Genomic DNA, 22,456 nt, shown 5'->3' with positions numbered 1-22,456 from the left:
ACCCATACACATAGAAGTCATCCATGAATAATTCCATGATATCCTCCAAGAATTCCAAGAAAGTTATCAACATGTAGCGCTGAAAAGTAGCAGGCCAATTGCATAGCCCAAAAGGAATTCTCTGATAGGAAAACATACCCTAGGGGCAAGTGAATGCCATCTTTTCTTGATCACTAGGGTGAATGGGGATTTGGAAGAACCATGAGTAACCATCAAGGCAACAAAAGTGGGAGTGTTTGGTCAGACACTCAAGCATTTGGTCAATGAAAGGTAGTGGAAAATGATATTTTCGGGAAGTATTGTTGAGCTTCTTATAGTCAATACACATTCTTCACCTCGTAACGGTTATAGTGGCAACATGATCTCCCTTTCCATTTTGTATAACTGGCACCCCACACACACGCACACCCTCTCTTAGGTACAACTTGAACAAGACTAACCCACTTACTATTGGAGGCGGAATAGATTATCCCGACCTCAAGAGTTTAAGCACCTCATTTTTAACTGCCTCCTTCATATTGGGATTTAACCGCCTCCGGTGTTCTCTAGAGGGCTTATAATCATCCTCTAGCATTATCTTGTGCATACAAATAGAGAGGATAATATCTTTCATGTCATTTATAGTGTACCCCATGGATTTTGGGTACTTCTAAGGACGACAAGGAGTTTCTCGGTCTCTTCCTCTCCTAAACTAGCATTCACTATCACAATCGGGTTTCTCTCTTTGTCTAAAAATGTGTACCTGAGGGTATGTGGGAATTGTTTCAGTTATATTTGGGGTTTTTGTTGCTCAGGCTCGTCGCCTTGTGTTACAAGTGCTTCGAATATTTATTGAGAGGAAATGGGACTTTTGTCCAATATTTCCTCATAAGCTTTTTATCGATGTTTTCTTTACTTACTTTGGCACTATCAAGTAAACATACTTCCAACTTATCAGTCGGAGGAAGTTCAGTTGCGCTCTCTTGAACACAAGTGTCAATAATATCGACTAAGTAATAAGAATCCCTCAAAGAAGATTTTTTCATGATTTTTTCTAGAATAAACTTAATATTCTCCTCTCCTACCTCAAAAGTCAACTTCGATCTCTTGACATCTACGATGGCCCCCGCCATAGCTAAGAAATGCCTACCTAAAATTATCAAGATTTTGGGATCCTCATCGATGTTTATTATGATAAAGACAACCGGCACATAATACTCTCATCGGAACATCCTCTAACAAACCTATGGGATGCTTAACCGATCTATCAGCAAGTTGCAAAGACACATTAATCGGTTTCATCTCTCTCATGTCCAACTTCTTACGCATAGACAAAGGCATTAAGCTAACACTAGTCCTAGATCACAAAGTGCTCTCTCAAAGTACATGGTGCCTATATGACAAAGGATAGAAAAACTTCTCGGATCTTTGAGCTTAGAGATCACCATGTTTTTAATCACAACACTACTATCAAGAGTCATGGCCATAATTTCATGGTCCTCTAGATTTATTTTATTGGAAATAATCTCTTTTAAGAACTTAGCATAAGAGGGCATTTAAGTCAGTGCCTCGGTGAATGGCACGTTGAGGTGGGTCTTTTTGAGAAGTTCCACGAACCTTTTGAACTAGACCTTCACTTTGGCCTTCACAAGCCTTTGTGGGAAAGTAATAATAGGTTTGTAGGGAGGAGGAGAAACATAGGGTTCTTCCTTCTCAAGCTCTTCAACAACCCCTTTTTTCAGGTGGTGTTGGAACACTCTCTTCAACATCTATCTATCTCTTGCTAGAACTACCCATTTGCTTACCACTACGAGTTGTCACAATATTCAAATATCCCATGGGATTTTTCTCGGGTTGCCCCATAAATAACCCGGAAGGGATGAAGGAAGCAACTTGTGGTTGAGCTACTTGGGAGATTTGAGTCTCCAATAATTTGGTATGGGTGACAACATTGTTAACTTTAGTATTTAACTACCTAAGTGCCTCATTGGTGAGGAGGTTTTGATTTCTAAACACATCATTTTGATGGTTTTGCGTCATCATGATATTTTCCATCAAAAGTTCTAGATTGTATTTCTTAGGCTCGATTGGTGTAGCTTTTTAGAAACTCGGTGGTCCCATAGCTTGTTGGGGTTTGTTATTCCTATAAGAGAAATTAGGGTGATCACGCCAACCTGGGTTATAAGTGTTGGAGCACAAATTGTTCTACTGGTTGTTATTCATAAAATTGGCATTTTCTTGGGTAGATCCTCCGAAGAGGATCACTTGGAAATCTCTACCGGTGTGCCCATTAATTTTATATATCTCACATTAGAGAGTGGTGGGGGAAACATAAGCAACAAGGGCAGGAGAATGGGTGTGGAAGGTGTGATGCTTAAACTATCAATCTTTTGGTAAAAGGAATCCACCTTATCATTCATATGGTCAAACACATTAACCTCATAAAGACCACTAGTCTTAGGGGTAGACTTAGAAGCAACTTGTCGCATGCTTTCCCATGAGTGGTGGTTTTTGGCCATCTCTTCTATCAAACTATAGGCTACATGTTGAGGACTATTTATTAGGGCTCCTCCATAAGCTGTGCCTAAGGTCATCCTTGTGGAGTAAAGGAGACCGTTGTAAAAGGTATGAATAATTATCCACTTCTCAAGCCCATGAAAAAGGAATAGTCTTAATAAATCTTTATAATGCTCTCATGCGTCAAAGAGTGATTCCCCTTCTTCTTTCCTAAAATTGTTAATCTCGTTCCTAACTTGGGCCATTTTGCTTGGCGGGAAGTACCGCGCAAGAAATAACACTTTCAATTAGGTCTGGGAAGTAATAGAATTAGCAGCCAATGATTGAAGTCAAGTCCGTGCACTATCTCTCAAAGAGAAAGGAAGCAAACGAAGGCGGGTAGCGTTTTGGTCAACGCCATTTGCCTTATCAGTACCACAATTATCTATAAATATCGAAAGATGAAGGTTAGGGTTTTCAAATGGTAACCCAGAAAATTGATTTTGTTGCACCATATCGATCAAAGAAGGTTTAATTCAAAATTATTTTCTATAATTTGTGGGTTCCCAATACTATAGTGCGGATCAACCATAACTTGTTTTCTAATATTTCGGCGTCTTTCTTGTAAGAAACGCTTGATTTCATTCAGAGACTCAACTAAATTTCCAACATAACGAGTTCTTTGCATACAAGAGCCGCGAGAACCAAAGCAAAAATAAACACAATAAAATAAACAGAAAAATAAATCTCTAGTCTATACGGTGAACACTAACTCAATATTAAACATAATTGGTCTCCGATAACAATGCCAAAAACTTAACATGCCGCAAGTGCACGGTTGTGTGAAGTAGTAAAAAGTTATCGAACCATGGAGACCAATGGTTTAAGTACCGAATTTAGTCCTATCATTGTATATCTAGAGGAATCAATAATATTAGTTTTGGTGAAAACAACTTAAATGAAAAAGCACTTAAATGAAAATAACTTATTTGCAAAATCACTTAAATTCCAATTGAGGAAAATAGAACCTAGGGTTATGGTTCTAACTCTAACATGTTCGTACAATCCAAGTCACTTCTATTACGAGAGTTCGACATAATTTATAGAAAATAGATAAATGTGGCCAATACCTATTTTCGCCAGCGCATTTCCCTATCGATGATGAATAATTCACTTGCTTTCGCACGACCGAATTATTTGTCAGCGATTCGTTACTTCTGCTCAACTATAAAATTTTCTCAAATTCGTCCAAGTGCTTTTGCTATATTGGAGTTGTCTGTTTAAAAACGTGTATTCCGGTATCGACATATATCCTTTCAGACTATGGTAGATACCTGAGAACAGTTTACTTTCATACAAGAGTTGGAATGCATAACCTCAGGAAATAAAATGAATTTAGGCCAATAGTTTCTTAACCGACATGTGATGGATCATACAAAAGATTATAAGATGATCCCTATAACCCCTAGTCCCTAATGGATTACTCACTTATGCTGAGGGCAGACACAATCAATCAAATGATCACAAATGAATTCATAATAATGAAATTGAAATAGACAAACCATTAAATATGAAAACAAATATAAAAATATGAATTGATAGCTTTGATCCAAATTGCTCCAAATGAGACTTGAGTATATAGACAATCAAAATTACGTAGAAACTTTGTAGAATAAAAGATGGGATCCTAAACTCATGACCAACTATGAGTTTTATAGAAAAAAACTAAAATTAGGATAAAATCAATACGAGAAATAACACTTTTTATGATGAAGTTTTCACCTCGAACATGCCAAAAATCGAGCGTATAGGTCCTGAGAGTGACATGTTAGATTTGTTTTATAAAATAAAATAACATTTTCCCTTGGTTTTATAAAAAACCAAAGTAATAATATAGCTATAAGTAAGCGTCGGATTTTCTCCATAAAAAAATAGTAAACCTATTACCTCAGTGTTTTTGAAAACCGAGGGAACATAGTTATAGGGGAACATGCTTCGAATTCGTGTAACTCCATTTAAGGTTTTTTTCAATGATTTCTCACTTGGCGTCTTCCAATCTTCCCTTTTTTTCTTAGTTCTTTTTTTTTCTTTTTTTTTCTTGTTAATTAATAATTCTCAAATATTTTATTATCAATGAAAACGAATAGGAAACAATATGAAAAAAAATTCATTAATTAAAAACAGTACAACAAATAACTATTCCACATATTCAAAATTCTGACTCTACTCAACTTCAATAGTATCATTATTAACTATCTCTAACTGAAAGGAAAGTTCAGAAATAACTCTTTCATATGGTATGAGGAAAGTCATTTTCTCCCTAGAGATGATTATCATTTTCTATAAGAAGTTAAAAATGGTAAGAGGAAGATTAACTCAGATATTCTTGGTAAGGAATAACAAGAGATGCTTGTCATCCCAAGTAAGTGTTTCCAGTTGTTTTTATCTTTAACGGAGATTTGAACTAGAAGTTGATACAAAACTTTTCCAATTAATAGTAGAGTAGCAGGACTGCTGAGATTATCGTAGTTGACATAAATTAGGAGAAGGTGGTCTTAGTAGACATTGTTGAATCTATAATATTCAACGCAACAACCTTCCTCTTTATAGTTTATTGTCTTAGGAATAAGTGACTAAGTAATTATGATAGGAGAGGCATTGAGATAAGACTGGATTAACTCAGGATCATGATCATATGGCCTAACGGAGGCATTTAACGAGGTTAATGTAGATAGGTCCATGAAGAATATCAAAGTAACCATTCAAGTTTTGTTAGCGGATAATTTTCCTTAGATCAAAACTTTTGTCTTTCAAATCAACAAACTTTTCATTAATAATGAACAAAAGATTTTCATCTAAGATTGTTGAAGACATTTTGAAAAAAAGAAAAGACTTTGAAACTAGGTTTGAAGACACAAAGAGTTGGAAATGAGACGTTGAAACTGAGAATAATGTTTAAATAAAGTGGAGAATAGGAAGTGAAACAACCAGAGAAGAAGCTCAAATGCCTCCTTGAAAATCTAAAAGATATGTTACGTTTTTTAATATGGATGATCATTTATATTCTAATGATATGATACTAATGCGCGCCATGATTTTTTTTTTTGAAATAGAAACCACATATTACCTCAGTTTTTAACAAAACCGAGGGAACAATCAACTTATTATCTCGATTATTCAAAAAACCCGAGGAGAAAAACAATTTAGGAACTTTTTTTTATTATTATAATTTTTTTGTAAACTAAATGGTATATCTCATCAGTTTCCTTAATAATCGAGGGATAAGATAATCGGATTTTACTATAAAAGCACTATTAAATATATTTTACATTAATCCTAACTTATATGTAGTCGCTCTAAACTCGAACGCGTCATTCTTTTGCGATTCATCTCACAAAATGGTGATGATGTTGTTGTTGTATTTAGAAGCTTGAAAAAGTTCTCTGATGGATTGCAAGTGCAGAAAAATATTTTTTTCAATGTCGGAACAAATAATTCCTTTAGAAGGTGAATGCATTCAATGGTTGGAACAAATAACTCCTAGAAATTGGATGCATGCAGTATTTGGAACAGATAACTTCTTACAGCAAAATTCTTTTTTGTTGTATTATTGTTTTTCAATATTTTGTATAAACAATATAATTTTAAAAAAAAATCATGTTCACCTTGGTTTTTAACAAAACCGAGGGGATAACTTAGCGTGATGATTTTAGATATTGATCACCGTCCTTAAACAAAGCTTTGTCGTCCATTTTATGATTATCAACACTCAAGACACTACCATTAATGATTTGCATCAAACCTAAAAAAATAATTATAAAGGTCTTCTGATATCTATAATTGATAAAGAAACGTCATGAAACGCTTGAAACTATCTACACCCTCCACTTTAACTTTTTTCATTAAGAGTTCTCTATGATGGATTGCAAGTGCAAAAAATTACTTGGGTTCAAGGTTTGTGTTTTTAAATATTCACTTAAGTAGAAAATAATTTATTTTTCTAACCCTTTGTTTTTCTAAACCTTTTTTTGTTTAGTTTAAATGCACTTTTGATCCCCATAGTTTGGGTGTTTTAAGTTCCCCTATTACAAATCCAGCGATTCTGGTCCCTTAATTTTGATGGTCTTTGGATTTTTATGGTCTCCATCCACTTTTACATATGCGGCATTGATGATTGGGATAAAAAATAATTTTTAATGATATGTCATTGATGACTATGATAATTAATTAATTAATATTTTTTATAAAATAAATTAATAATTAATTGTTTTAATTAATATTTTTAAAAATTAATTATTTGAAAATTTGAAAAGAATTATTGACCCATAACCCAATTCATTATTGCATATATTTCAAACTTGAGCCCAAGAAGAGATTGGATATTGCATTGTTGACATTTATAAACACTAAAATTATTTATGAAAAAAATAATGTGGGACTCTAATGCAATTGCAATGCCAAGACATCCTGATACAAAAAACCAAGAAAAAGACAGATACAAACAGAATTAAAAAAGATCAAAGAAACATCAGTACTGGATAAAATAGAACACTCCTAATCTAAAATAGCAGGAATAATATCCCCAAAACCAAAATGCTCCACTCCACCAATATCGGCTAAATTTGCAAGGAAAAAAGCAAAAACAGACATAAGCCAAATTGGAACAACAATGCCTCACTACACTGCTATGAACAACAACTCCAACAACAAAAATCGGAGCCAACATTAAACCAAACACACCACAAAAAACAAGAGCAGGGGATTCCCCAACAAAGCAAAAACAAACCAGCATGCCTAAGATACACGCCAAAGAAACAAAATTAACCATCGTCAGGACTGCAACCTGAACCGAATGAACAACATCGAACCAAATACCCGAGAAACTACAACACTGACAGGACCCTTAGACTAGATTTCCCAAGTATAATTCCTTGTTACGAAACAGATTGTCACTCCTGGATTTCCAAATACTCCACACACGCGAACCAAATCACACTAACTTTTGAATACAATTCCCTTCGCCTCCAACCAGCCCTTCAAATTGAGACAGGTGAGTCAATCCTTCTATGTGCAGTGTCCTGTCTATCCTAAACCAATTGCAAACGTTCTGCCACAAACCTGGAAAAAAACGACACAAAAAAAAGATGAGAGGTTGTTTCAACACTCTGTGACACAGTTGAGAACACCACTCCCGATAATACCAATTCTGAAAAGGTTATCCTTAGTAGCAATTTTGTTTTGGAATAACCTTCAAACAAGGCAAGACACTTTCAAAGGGATTCAATTGTGTCAAGCCTTAGACGATAAGGGGTTAGTGAAATTGGAAGCAGAAAACATCATAATAATGAGGGATCAGAATCGTTGATTTGTAATAGAGGATCAATTATTTAAAACGCTCCAACTAGAAGACCAAAAATGCATTTAAATCTATAATCTTTAGATCTTAGATCATTTAAAGTGCATTAACATCATTTTGGTCTTAGCTCCCGGAGCTTTTGGCCACCCATAACAATACCCTTGGAAAAAAAATCATTATGTCATATTTTTAAATTAAATATAACATATATTTATTTTTATTGTGATATCATAGCTACAAAATCCAGCTGCCAGAACTATTTTCCATTATGGGGAATATTAACTTGTTTTTCCATTTACACCTTTATTTTCCTTTTTATATACACTTATATACATATAGTTTGCTATCTATATCACCAACCTAAATCTAACAGATCTATAAATTCTCTCAAGCTGCAGCTTAATTACCTGCAAATTTATTTGTCTGTGGACTCATAATTAACATCTCCAATATATGCCTACCACCACTTCTTTTTCCCAGGTGAGTTTCCATTTTTTTGTAACGTTGTTATTTTAATGTTCTTACCAGGAATTTCTGAATATCAATATTGTTATTATTGTTACTACTAATCTAAAATTGTTCTTCAAACGTTACATTTCTGATGTTTTTAATCAGATCTCTTTCACAACAAAATTTATATCCACAAAACATAATTCAAGCCATGCATGCATGTAATTAATTAAAGAAATTAGCTATGTATAAGCCTGAGTTTCGCCGTAAAACATAATGATATCAATTGTGTTTATAAGATCTTTTTTCGTTTTAAGAAAAACAGATCTCCTAAACATAATTGATATCATAAAAAAGAAGTGAAAATTAAATTTATATGATTCTTAATTAATAAACTTAGGCGTGATTATAATAATTAATGATATTAATTTCCAATTTTTAGGGGATGTTAATTTCTTTCTCATGTTATTGTTTTAATGTGATTTCTCAGGAGGCAAAAACAACAAGAAGAATGAGTTCAAGGCAACGTCCCTTGCATGCATGTGGAGTTTCAATCTTAACAATTGGTGACATTGCCATAGGAAAAACCCAAAATATCAATGGACCAATAGGTTCAACATTCAGAAACATTGGAAATTTGGCCAAATTTATCACACCTTTAATCTATACAATTCAATACCAGTGGCTAACGATCCTCGCCTTCATCGACGATCGCATCCTAGCCGCTGAAAACTTCACAGAGAAACTGTTTCCTCCTTCAAGGTACGTGTTCGACAAAATTGACGAAGTCGTGTTAACGATACTTTCTTTGCCAGATAAATTCGATGGAGCAGTGAACAAGAATGTGCCTGAAATAATCCACCAAGTTCCATATTTGGAAAGGACACTGAAAATTTTAAACTCGAAAATGAATAGTTTGGTTTCGACATTGAGGCGTGAAAGTTCATGCGTGGATGAGAAAACTATTGGTGTTGATACAAATTTCTGCAGTGATAATAGTAGAGGGATGGAATCGGGTGCGACTGAGGAGTATCTTGACTTTCCAATGGATCCATCAAGTGTGGAAGGTTTTCCTCCTATACCAGAGGCTGAAAATAAAAGTGCTGTGGAAGGGTCTTGTGCTAACAATAAGAAAAGTTCATACAAAGAAGTATTATTGGAAAGTAGTGAGAAGAAAGTAGATAATGATGAATGTGAAGATGAAGGAAAAGAGAAAAAAACTGAAAAGTGTGAAAGTGATGAGAAATTCCAAGGTTATAAAAGTGAAAGCAAACATGAATATGATCCACTTATGGATTTGTTTGAGTCCGCATGGCTAATGAGTCCTCGTCGCCGTTAACTTCAACTTCACGACGGAAACCAAGCACAAAAATAACTTATAGCTCTGGTGACTGATACTTGCAAGTTACAAGTTAAAAATCAGTTACCAAACTGAAAAGTTACAAGTTAAGTCTTACCATGCAAGAGTATAGCACTTATGATGGCTACTTCAAATGTGAGTGTCTTTTTATTTTGTTTTGCAATTTAACTTTTTAGTTGTTAATTGGGAATCTTGAAAGAGACTTGTTAATCAAGTCCATTTTTGTTTTTATGCAAATCAAATATCTTTCTGGTTGCCTAAATTTCAATGATATGTATATAAGTGTATATTTGGATTGACATTGTATTTGGCAAAAGATGTGTCACTGTCATTTGAATCTTCAACAATGTTGATGTTCTATATGGAAAACAGAATAGCCATATGGCATAATTCACATTTTAGGCAAAACAAGGGCAAGCTTTAAAGTTAAAACACTTGTGGAAAACAGAATAGCTATATGACATAATTCACATTTACATTAACTTCAAAAATGCAAAATCCAACACTTATGATTGGAGAAATTTATGTTACAAAGAGAAAAGCGAATGAAGAAAACAAAATCCATAAATTACACAGGCATGTACAACTTTTCTTCGCATTCGAAACCAAAAAGTAAGCTAAACCCACAGAAACACATGAAGGGCAAAGGGATATAAAACAGATATTTACAACCTACTGAACTTCAACACTGGTACACGGAATAGCTCTTGCTTCTCCAGAAAAAGCCAAAACCTTTCCCTGTCTTTCTTCTAGTCATCGACTTACATAAAGGTTTCATTTCAGCAGGAGGCACAGACAAATCACTACTTTCAGGAGGACACTCGTGAGTCTCAACAGGTGATTCATCTCGTCGCTGCTGTCGGAACAGCATCAGGAGTTTCTGAGCTTTTTCTTGTCCTCTTGGGGTCCCATTCACTGATATTGATACCAGCGCAGGTATAACTCCTTCTTGCAAGACCATATCGGAACACTGCTCACTTCTATTGCACAAAATTAGGAGGCAAGAGACAGCTTGCTCCTGCACTTCGAGCTCATCAGTGTCCAATATCGAAGCTAATGCACTAATGAGTCCAGGAGTTGATACCATTTCCTCCCTTCCATCTTGAGAAGTAGCTAAATTTATCAAAATAGCTATGCATTTTTCTGTCCATGTACAATCATCACCCTGGTCTACAAGAAGGGATTGTAGGCCATTAACAATGCCAGATGAAAGTAAGTATGGAATATTGGAGGGCAAAGTAGAAAGATTATAGAGAGCGTGGAGAGAATCATGCTTGTATTGAATGTCATAGTCAGATTGAAGGAGCTGGCTTAGGAACCGTACAGCCTGGCTCATGCCAATCATAGGTTTGGCTTCTTCGAGGCAAGAGAGATTCAGATATAGAGCAGTTGCACAACCATAAGAACTAGTGTTAGAAATCATTTCCTCCAACAAAGATAAAACTCCAGCTGATAACATAATCTCCTTATTTCTGTTCACAGGAAAGGGGGAAAATCCAGTTAAATGATGCGCAGAGATTAAAAAAATTTAAAATGAGTTAAAAGAAGAGTTAATGAAACATCAACTCTACTATATATCTTGGGAAACTTAAGCCATGTTCAATATATGGATAACACATTAACTTCAAGAATGGATCAAATTCAGCCATAATTTTCTATCCAAGACTATGTTTCTATCCAAATTGTTATTCTCAAGATCTTTCTTAATAGTTTATCTTATAGTTTTCTAGGTCATCTTCTACCTCTAGTTGTTTGACTTCTCTCCATCTAATCTACTTTCCGTACAACAGAATCTATTAGTCTTCTCTCTACATGCCCAAACCACCTACGCCTATTTTCCACCATCTTTTTCTACTATAGGCTCTACCCCAACACTCTCTCTAATATTGTTATTCCTAATATTATCCCTTTTTGTTTAAATAAGCCAATAAAAACACAAGAGCCTAAAAATTAACAAAGTATGTATGTCATCAAAGTTGTAGTGATGCATTCAATGTAAGGAAGCAGTAAGTTCTCAACATCCACTAGCACTGTATATAATTCTTTTTTTATCGCACCATGCATTCAATTCAATGTAATGCAGCAGTAAGTTTTCAACATCCACTTGCAGTATATATTTCTTTTTTATCGCACCCTCAATGTTTCAACAAAACAAAACACACAATGTGCAATTTATTTTCAATGGTAATACCAAAAACCGTTTTGATTTTCCAACCACGTGAAAAGAAGTTCTACATAATGATTCAAAATAATAAAAACTACAGATGATAATGCAAACCTGTCATTATTCACAGCTAGGTTGAAGAGAGCCATTGCTCCGCTTTCCTGAGCCATCAAATTCCTTTCATGTAAAGCCGATTGTAAAAACTGAACAAGTGCTTCAACAAACCCATTAGCCCCCATAAGAATCCTAGCTTCTTCATCCTCCCTCAGCAACAGCCTCAACTGTTCTACCACTTCATATTTCCTCTTCCAATTGTTGTCCTCGGTCAAGACTTTCAGAAAACTAAGATACTGCTCAGTGTCTTCCTCTTGCGCAGATACACTTTCAGCTTCATTTTCCCCATATTCCTTTGAGATACAACTCCCTTCTAAAGGAACCACTTTGACACCCTGCAGCTTGCAAGAGCTGACACTATTTACAGATCTTGAATTTGCAGACTCTGACTCTGATATTACCAATCTCCAGTAGTTAAGATCAAGAGACTCAGGAGGGCCTTCGGGAATAGGAATTCCATTTTGTTCACACCAACTAGCAACAAGACCCTTAACACAGTAATTAGGAGTCAAGCAAAGATGTGGAAGATTCTGTTGGGTCTTTGGGCAGTTGTTGTGCCCATCACTGAACCATTTCTCTATGCAAACCCTTTCATATGTTTGCCCCGAAGCAATAATAACTGGATCATACATAAGATGCAGAGATATTGGACACCTTAACTCTTCAGGTGGTAGAGCCATCTGCCCTGGCTCCATATTATTATTTGGCGTGAAACTAAAGGAGCTAAGTTTTGAAAGCTGTCTGCCAAAAGCCTGACTATGACAAACAGGAACACCATCCTCATTAGATCCCTGAACAGTGGGAGAACAAGGACCAGAACCCTGAGAATCATTGTCATCTGAAAACTCATTTCTGAATAACTTGGAGTATTTCCTCATAAGATGCAAAAGATATGCAACAATTGATTCCTTTCGTTTGTCTTCCTCAGCCCGAGCCTTGTCTATAACTTTCTTGAGAGCTCTTCTTTCAGCAAGAGCTGCTCTAGAAGATGTGATTCCAAGTCTAGTAGCAGCCTGGTGAAAAGATTCAAGCTCATAACTTTCACTATCGTCGTCAAACTTCTTGCCCTGCTGGAGCAATGCAATTAGATCATCACCAACTTGCTTCTCTAAGGGGTCAAGTGCAAATTCCACACTTGCAAATTCATTCACAATCTCCTGAACCTGAACAGGTAATGTCATACGCCAGACTAGGTTAAACATTGACAAACAATTAAAAAAAAACATTTGTGCATGTGTATAAACATACAAGGGACGGTGTTAAAGAAAACCAAATCCATAAGATCACAAACGAGGTGTTATTCATTAATTTTGGAATAAAAATTTAAAACAGACCCCTCAATCATATGCCAAAATAGGAAAGAACAGTATCGTAATAGCCTTAGAAGTTTATTACCTGATATCCAATGGATTGTGGAACAATATCTTCCACCCGCCTAAGACTATCTTCAAGAGCACATTTAGCCTTCTCAAATTTCAGGAGAACGGAATCCCCAGTTACAGCCTGCATCACAATCAATCCCAGGTAAGATAATCTGCATAAGGATAATGAACCTCCAACCAACAACAGATAATTGTTTAATAAGATAAAGTCCTTGCAAACTTAATCAGCAAGTAAAGCTAAAGAAGAAATGAATCATACCAGGTAAAGTTTACTGCACACTGAGCAATGATGGAGAACATTCTTGGCTTTCTCCAAGGCAACATGCAATGAGCATAATGCCTGAATTCCGGTTTTACTCCTAGGCCTAGCTGCTTCTAAAGAAGGAAATACTGACAATACTTTGCAATATACTATAGAAAGAGCCTTGCACATTTGCCCATGTAACTGCAAGAGAACCAGATAGGTATTGGTTAGGTTACATTGCAGAGAATTATGGGGTGTGATGTAATAATACGATTACGGGATACAATGGCACAAAACAACAGACCAGGAAGAGCATAAATAATCTACTCTTTTCCTTTTTTATTTGGCTAGGTAGGAATTTAAAAAATAATAATGATAATCAAATAGCAGTGTTCGTGAGCCTTATTAGGTACAGCAGATTTAATTACGTTTCTCGGTAGGTAGAATTCATACTACATAACCTCATTAAAACATCTCAGTTGATAGCTGTGTAGGGATATCCGACTGCAAGGGCACGGGTTCGAACGTGCGACATCTCACTTATTCACTTTTAAGGGGTGAAATTCTAGCCATTAGGCTACTAGACCAAAAAAAGGAATAATACATATTACATAGAAAATCTTGAAAAGAAAAATAATTAATACAATTTCCCTATTCCCTCCCTAGCTAACCGAAGGAAAGAACATAAAGAAACTAATATAAAAAAATTTGAGCCCTTAATTATACCTTGATATAAGAATTACACATACTGTAAAGGCAAATGATAATTTATTATACATAACGCATTAGAATTTCCAAAATAACGTACTAACCAATCAAACATATATAATAATACCTTGGCATCACTAACAACAAATATATTTTCTTCAACCTCAGCTGCAGCATCCATCATTTGTATCCACTATCCGTGCAAACTCGGGAACTAAATGATCTCAATTAGCAACAGCATACGTGATCAAACTGGAAAAAGAAAGAAAGTTAGCAAAAATGATCAAAACTATCATTTTCGAAACAAAACAGCATCATTACTACTGCTGCAGCCAATCTAAGCTTTTACATCCAATTTTATTAACCCTATAAAGTAAGCAAAGCAAAACACTTATTTATGGCCAAACATATACAACAAAATTCAGTGAGCTTTACGAAATCAGAAACTACAAAAACAATAAATTCAAGCTAGTTTTGCATACAGACTATAAAATCTCATGTCAACTTAGAAGTGAACTTTTCAGAAGGAAAAAAAAAACAAAAAACAAAAAAACAGGGACCACCATGCAACCAAATTGAGAAAATAATATCAATTAAGCCTTAGATTTATCATAGCCTTAAGTTTTTTTCCTCAAAATAGGAAACAACTACTTTCTTGACCAAACTTTTCCATCAAAAGGAAAAACGACACGTGTTGCTAAAGTTTCAAAATCGGCTTTGTAAGCCAAGAGCACTTCATAGAATAACATCCAAAATTGATTCAAATGATACAGCAAGTTCATCAACAAATTTTTGAACAGCACCTTAATTTATGAACCATGATTCCAACAAAAATACACATGATTTAGGAAACATGATTTTCCAGCTATGATCTTCATTTCTACAAATTCAATACCAAAAAAAAACAGAGGCTACATCATCAACAACAGATAAATAAATTAAAAATCTGATTTCAGAATCATAAGCCAGTTATTAACAAATTCAAAGAAGCGCGAGAAAACAGTCGAATTAGTAAAAATAAGGGATTAAAAGAAGGTTTTAGGGTTTTGAAGTAAAACAACGTACCAAGCGAAATCAGTAGAAAATAAGCTTCATGAAAATGAATAAGGAAGTTGAAAAATCGCAGGATAGGGTTTGAGAAGATCTAGAGTTATTTGAGAAGCAGAGTTGAGTTGAGTCGAGTTTGGAATCGGAACGAGTCGAGTTGAAGCACTTGCACGCAAGGTAGAAGGAGAAAACTGAGTGGGAGAGAGATGGATATATATTATTTATTTTTTATTCTAAAGTAAAATGGTAAGAAATGACGATGGAAATTAATTAAATAATTTTAATTAAACCTGGAAATATTTTTATAATTTTAATAATTGTTGGAAGTTAAAACTGAAGTGTCAATTATAATTATGTTTTTTAATTTTATTTTTGTAGGTAGGGTAGAGGGTTATTTTGAGGATGAGAGAGAAAAAATGAATGTTTTTTTAGTTTGAAAAATGATTGAAAGCAGGAAGTTATAATCTTCGCCGCTTTTATCTCTCCAGGTTCACCGGCCGACAGTTGCTGACCTGCTAGTTCGTTGCATTTCCAAGGCCTGTCACATTTGTGAGATTACTAATTTATCCTTATATATTAATTCATCTTTGCGAGGTTTTGAAGGTTTATAGATTGTTTTAGTTTTATTTTTCTACTCTCATTCAAATATAACTATGACCATTATTCTTCCTCAACCAATTAGTATACGCATTATTATTATGGTGCCTTCTATACATAACATTTGGAATCTCACTATCGATATTTCATCCTAATTATTTTTCCTCAACCAATTAGTATAGGCATTAATATGTAATGATGGTTACTTTTCAATTATATAATTATTACTATGAACACTATTTTTAATGTATTAATAATGTTAATTTAGTAGTATCTATTATTCCATCCATTTCATAATGGAGGACTCAGTTGATCATTTCACATGTATTAAAAAAAGTAAATAAAAGAGAAAATTATATTTTTACTAAAGTATCCTTATCATATATTAAAAATGATAAAAATAATATTAATTAGAGAGTAAAATTAGAAAAGATTCATTGGAAATTGAAATAAATCATTTATTTTGGGATACTCTTTTATTCTAAATGGGTCACTCATTATGTGACCGAGAGGTATTATTTTATGACAATATTATTAAATTCTTTAATTTGTGTGCAAAAACCTTAAACGACAAACATTTTGAAATGAAGATAGTAATACATATGTTTCTGACTAGGTAAGGATCCATGTGACTGGGAATGGGTGATTTAGAATCTCTTAAGAGATAGGGGATCTTCTGTGAGTAGGTCTCTTTGATTTGTTAGATAAGAAAATCATATGATTTTATGACATTGTCATACGAGAGAGTTGTGTTAAAGAATGTTACAGGTCTTTTGTAGGAATGATAATAAAACTCCTATCAATATTGACGGGAAAATTTTGTTTTGATTGAGTTCGGATTTGGACTTTTTATTACAAAATATAAAAACGAGATGAGTAATGGAGACACTAGTACCCACTCTGAATCCGTTTCGTTTATATTAGTTTGTACTTTATTATTTAGTTTTAATAGTTTGAAATTTAGTTGATAATTTAGAATATTAGTTGTATGATCAATTCTTTGATATTGCATGGTAGATTTATTGTTTTAAGTAGTTTGCATGTTTTAATGTTCTTTTGTTTTGTTGTTCATTGAGAGTTATTTTCTAAGTGTAGCTTTGTTTATGTTTAGTCTTCTAAATTTATATTATTGTTGATTATATTGAAAATATTAAATATTATAAAAATTAACATTTTAATAGAGGAGTGCGAGCTCTTCCGTATAGAACTTGGAGAATTCATGGCTTCCATGTATATGAGTTCTCCCATATAATCAAAAAGTTAGAATTTTGTGTAAGATCATGTTCAATAGGATTGTGCTAATAAAATTCTAATGTCTATATGCAGGAAATGACAATCGAAGATGACTGTCATTAAAGAGTCTCAAGACTTAAAAATATTATACATGTCCATTATCTTCGGAAAGGTCGTCGAACATGAACATGAGCTGAAAAGACATGAAGAAAGTGAAGGCATTGCTAAACGGAAAGAAAAGAACAAAGATGAGAAGAAGAAAATTCATTGAAGGTCTCATCTTCCAAGGCCACAATAGAGTAAGATGAAGATAATACTAATGAAGACTCTTACAAAGGTGACTCATTGTTTATTGTGTTTAATATAGTGTATCAAAGAAGATAATGTTAAACAATATAAGGGTGACTCATTCTTTTTCTTGCGTTTAATATAGATATAATTGGAAAAGAGTAATTATATACATGATCATTATCATAGAAAGGATATGTTATATTACATGACATTCTCGTCAATTGGATAGTAGTGATGTGTTGTTACATAACGCTTTATGATATTAAATAAGTGATTTAATATTATTGTCAACGTTATGAGAACATATAAGACCGCACATATCAAATACTGATAATAGAATGATTTACTAAATTAAATAAGATTTAGTTTAATTATGTATTAATTATATCTAACATTATTTAATATATTAATGTGTATATAATTTATTTGTTTAAATATTATTTTATTAATAAATTAGTATTGACAATTAATTAAATTAAATATGATCTAATTTAATTAAAATTTTATTTTATTAAAAGAGTTTAATTAAATATAAATAATGTTAGACTTATTTGGAAAAATTCAAAACTAGAGCATTATGGTCTCTCTCTCTATCTATCTATCTCTCTATCTATCTATCTATCTATCTATCTATCTATCTATCTATCTATCTACCTCTATCTCTCTATCTCTCTCTCTCTCTAAATAAAATAGAAGTTTTTTTCGTGTTCCATTTTATACTTGTGTGGACTTTGTAGAGACGTTGGTATTTTCTACGTTCGTGATCAAACCTAAAGCACACTTCAAGAGGTATTCCTAGAATATTTACTTTAGTGTTTTATTTGTGATTAAATATTTAACTAAGATCCATTCATCGAGATTGTTTCGCTAAGAGGATTAAATTTTAGAAAAACCCCTTAAATCCCAGCATTGAGATGATAAAAAGAATGGCAAAATGCAAGTAATTGTTGAACATGTGACTGCACACAATAGTGGATGAATTGTGGGGGGTTGAAAAACATTAATTTGAAACAAACTTATTTTCAAAATAGAGTTCGAAAACATTTTTTAAAAAATGTTTGGATATGCAACGGAAAATTAAGATAAAGAAAGTAATAGAAAAGTAAAAAGTTAATGGACGAGAGATAACATTCGAAATTTATAGAGGTTAGATCTTAAAGAAGTGACATACTTCTCTCCCCAAAAATTGATATTAAGAGTATTCAATAATACTTGAGATCTTTGAGAAGGTTAAGCCTACATACCCCCTTATACAAGAAAAAATGAAGTTTCAGAAAAACTTCCAATCAAACAGTGAACAGAGGAATGATGTAATTAGTCTTCACACTAAACAACGAACGGAGCTTCAAGTGGTTAGTCTCTAATTTAAAATGATATTTAGTACAGATTTCTCTCGAATCAAGCTATAGTTTTGAACTGACTATCCTCCTAACAGAACCTAGGTTTTACACGAGCGGACCATGAACCGAACTAGGCATTGCAACGGGGGGAACGAGGATGAGTTTTTCCCTCCTCGTACTTAAAGTTGAATCCCATTTAAATACTCATTCCCCTCCTCAACCCCAAACGAAGATAAATAACTAAACTCGAAACCCGTCCTAAATGGGTTCAGGTATCCCTGCCCGGTCTCATTATTGCATTAGAATCTATTTTTTAAATTGAAATAGACATTTTCCCCAAACTAATCATTTCTCTCAAACTCTAAAAAACTTTAAAAATATATAAATTAAACAATAGTGAAAATTTTCTAACATACATTTTAAATATTTTAAATAATATAATACAAAACAAAATATCAATGTACTAACAAAACAATTATTATTATAAAGTATCAAAAAGAAATATTTCAAATTATCATTAGGGCAGCTTCAGGGATAGGTTCTTTGGGGGTACTATTATCCTCATTATCTGCCTCGTACCCATTTTTTAAAATCGGGAAAAACCTGAACCTATTCAAAACGGTTTTCCCCGTCAAACTTGAGGTGGGTTTGGGAAGGTACTCGTGGGTACAGGTTTTGTTATCATGTCTAAATTGAATTGGTATTTTTACCGAGCTAATGTCGAACCTACTGAGCTTTTACACATGAACTTAGAAACCATCTGAGATTCTATATCGAGTTGATCTTGAACCCTTATGAAGATTTTTCTCTAGTTATTCTTCACGAACCCAAAAGGAGAGCTTTTCCTTAAATGGCGGAACTCGCGAACTAAACGGAGACTTAACATTAATCTCCCCAAAAGACCTTTTAACAAGTTTAGCTCCAAACTTTAAAAAAAACACTTACTAAAGAGGATAATTCAGTTAAGTGAAAAAAGAACTCTTGGTGAATTTATAATAATGTCGATTTCCATAACAATTTCCTCATTAAACACAAGAATATTTTTCAAAGCGTTATGACTAAAAATATGTGAAAGAAACAAAAATATTTTATAGAGATGTTTACAGAGATGAGAGAGTGAGATATCTCACATTTTAGGTTGTGTATAAATGAAGGGGAAGACCTTTATTTATAGGCCATAGAATAGTTTAAAAAAGAAAATGATCCATGGGAAAAATTTATTACCTAATTGATTAGGTCCAAGGCTAATTGATTAGGTACCACAAATAATGGACTATTTGAGTAGAATTTGGCAGTTTTTGACTGAGAGTCATTACGACTCATTAAGACACTGTCATAATCAGTTATAGATTCAATTTTCCTTGAAAGTATATTCTACTCTCCTTGAGAGTATACTTCTCCCTCTTTGTCATAATCAAAAAATGGGTAAAGATGCAAGACAAAAATTTAAATATGCACGCTCATAGTCAAACATTAAAAAAAAGGAAAATCAAACATTTCATTTTATTGAAAAACTAGAATTCAAAGTACAAAGTAGAAATTACAACATGAAAGAAAAACAAAAAAGAAAGAACAATTAAGCAAAAGACTAGTTCACCTCTTCATCATCATCCTCATTGGACACCATTGGAGATATGAGATTGGATTTTTCCAATTTCTTGATGAGGTACAAAGCTTTTAATTTGTCCTCCAATGCATACCTATCATTCATTTCTAGTTTTCACGGATGTCGTTGATGATGTTTGAGGAAGATGGAGGAAGGCCATTGTTCGGTGCTTGTTGTCTTTCTCTTGGTGGTGCCTTTGGAGGCAGAGAAAGGATTTCCATACCTTTAATTTTGTACCTCATGTGACTCGAGGTACTTTTTCCTACTATTGATCGTTTGATCTCCAATTCTTCCTCCTCTAAATCGTAGCTAGAGTGTGTTGGGATTTTTGAGACCAGTTCGTTATGGTAAAGTCGTGTTTCTCTCTTCATTATCCATCATATGACGGATAACAACATCAATCCATTTTTCTCAACTTTGTTTTCCAAAACTAAATTGGAGGTATGTCCAAATTATTTATGATGCTCGAGTTGCTCTTTCTTGGGAAGAAAATGTGATTTACCGTATAGTTAATTAATCGAATATTCGGGCATACCAAGCCAATGGTGTAGGGAGTGAGAATGATTAAGGTTCAATCAATCAAAAATGAGTTTGCACCAAAATCATAGTTAAATTGACTACCTTCATCACTTTCATCATACACTTGATTGATGTAAGGAAGGTTGCAAACTTCAGTGAACTCTTCAAGGCTTAATTGAATTGGATGTTTTTTTACCTCGGAGCTAAGAACTCCATTTGAGTACGTGAGGTTGGAGTAGAACAATCTCACTAATGAATAAAATCTCTTTTGAGGTACTTTGAAGACAAAGTTCCTCAAGTCAAATTCAGTAAAGGCTTCAACAAAATTGCACTCTTTGAAGAGTTGGCCATCCAAGTAGTGAGATATGAATATAGATCTACCGGCGTAGTACAAATTGAAATTGGTTTCTTTCTCTTGAGTTGAAAAGATGTCAGGGTGGTAGGAGGATGATTCTTGGGAGATGGGAGCTCTTTTGAGTGCCATTGTGATGATGATGATGAAGAGATTAAAAGCTCTAAGAGTACTACTACAATGCACAAAAGAGATGGTGGGGTGAGATGAGAAAGATGAGAAAACATACCTCTTTAATACACAATGCCTAACCGATTAGATGAGGGTTCTAATCAATTAGGAGCTTTCAATTTAAGCAGGTGGACTTGGGATTAGCTGTTGTGTTGATTTTCAAGGATCAAATTGATTAAGTCATGTCCCTAATCGATTATTTGGTGCGCCAAAATTTGAAATCATATGATTGATTAGGTCATGAGCATGATTGATCATTTAGGAAATTTTCAGCATTTTTGGACTTTTTTGGGCCTTATGTTGAAGTTTAGCTTTTTCTCACTACTTTTTGCACCTTTTTCCAATTTGTCAGCACCTTTTTCTTGACAAAAACTTAAAAAACTCATATATTTTATTAGTACAAATATTTTTAAGGTATGAGTGAATATTAAAGGAACTTATTTAAGATTTAATTAGAAAGATTATTCAACCTTTAAACAGTGTACTACCTTGATTACCAAGTAACCTTGGGAATCTCCCATTTCAAGGAAATGACAACACAATGTTGTAAATCCTTCTATACGCATTGTTGGATACGAGATTTGGTTAAACACGAGATGTATATGTCCACTATAGACTTTATTTTCTCAACATACCTAGAGTTAGTTGATCATCACAAATCATAGATGTTGATACCATCCTCAATGAATATTTGCTTTGATCACGATCATTAATATGGACCATCAGTGAGCATTCTTGGATCAAAAGCTTCAATTCAAAACATATACAATTGTATACTCTAGGGTATACACTCTGTTTTGCACAACTTCATTTAGTATATTTTAATACTTCGTTAAAGCTACAAAGCACACTAGGTTTTCACCTTTGGTACCCAAATTTTCTTGGGTTTTGGTGTGTTAGTAGTTATGAGAGTGAAGTTAGCGAAAATATACCCGAACGTATTGCACGCTCAAACATACAACAGAGTCGCCATAAAACTTTATTTATTCTCGAAGGAAAGGGAAAACATTGATAAAACCCGGGGAAAAGAGATATGTTGGGTAAGGA

General features: G+C 33.8%; 2 protein-coding genes and 1 non-coding gene across 4 annotated transcripts; 2 read left to right on the top strand and 1 right to left on the bottom strand.

The window, feature by feature from the left end:
* Window positions 1-2,627: 2,627 nt before the first annotated feature.
* On the top strand, window positions 2,628-2,734 carry LOC127109489 (small nucleolar RNA R71). Its single transcript, XR_007796767.1, has one exon. It is a non-coding gene; the product is annotated as a small nucleolar RNA R71 (small nucleolar RNA).
* A 5,401-nt stretch (window positions 2,735-8,135) lies between these two features.
* LOC127101172 (uncharacterized) lies at window positions 8,136-9,909 on the top strand. The gene is made up of 2 exons (XM_051038510.1): window positions 8,136-8,311; window positions 8,772-9,909. Exons 1-2 carry the CDS (start codon window positions 8,285-8,287, stop codon window positions 9,618-9,620), a joined length of 876 nt encoding a protein of 291 aa, XP_050894467.1. The 5' UTR covers window positions 8,136-8,284; the 3' UTR covers window positions 9,621-9,909.
* A 190-nt stretch (window positions 9,910-10,099) lies between these two features.
* Window positions 10,100-15,523, bottom strand: LOC127101171 (U-box domain-containing protein 6). 2 transcript variants are annotated; one of them, XM_051038508.1, is made up of 6 exons: window positions 15,319-15,523; window positions 14,381-14,505; window positions 13,561-13,746; window positions 13,315-13,422; window positions 11,920-13,082; window positions 10,100-11,113 (listed from the first exon to the last, which is right to left on the bottom strand). In XM_051038508.1, exons 2-6 carry the CDS (start codon window positions 14,435-14,437, stop codon window positions 10,324-10,326), a joined length of 2,304 nt encoding a protein of 767 aa, XP_050894465.1. In that variant the 5' UTR covers window positions 14,438-14,505; window positions 15,319-15,523; the 3' UTR covers window positions 10,100-10,323. The 2 variants fall into 2 exon arrangements, with proteins under 2 accessions (XP_050894465.1, XP_050894466.1); XM_051038509.1 differs by lacking the exon at window positions 15,319-15,523 and adding an exon at window positions 15,057-15,134.
* Between the last annotated feature and the right edge of the window lie 6,933 nt (window positions 15,524-22,456).

This window comes from Lathyrus oleraceus, chromosome 7 (assembly GCF_024323335.1).
Source record: "Lathyrus oleraceus cultivar Zhongwan6 chromosome 7, CAAS_Psat_ZW6_1.0, whole genome shotgun sequence".
Taxonomy (NCBI): domain Eukaryota; kingdom Viridiplantae; phylum Streptophyta; class Magnoliopsida; order Fabales; family Fabaceae; genus Lathyrus; species Lathyrus oleraceus.
The sequence above is the reverse complement of the archived record's forward strand: the minus strand, read 5'-3'. Positions and strand labels throughout refer to the sequence as shown.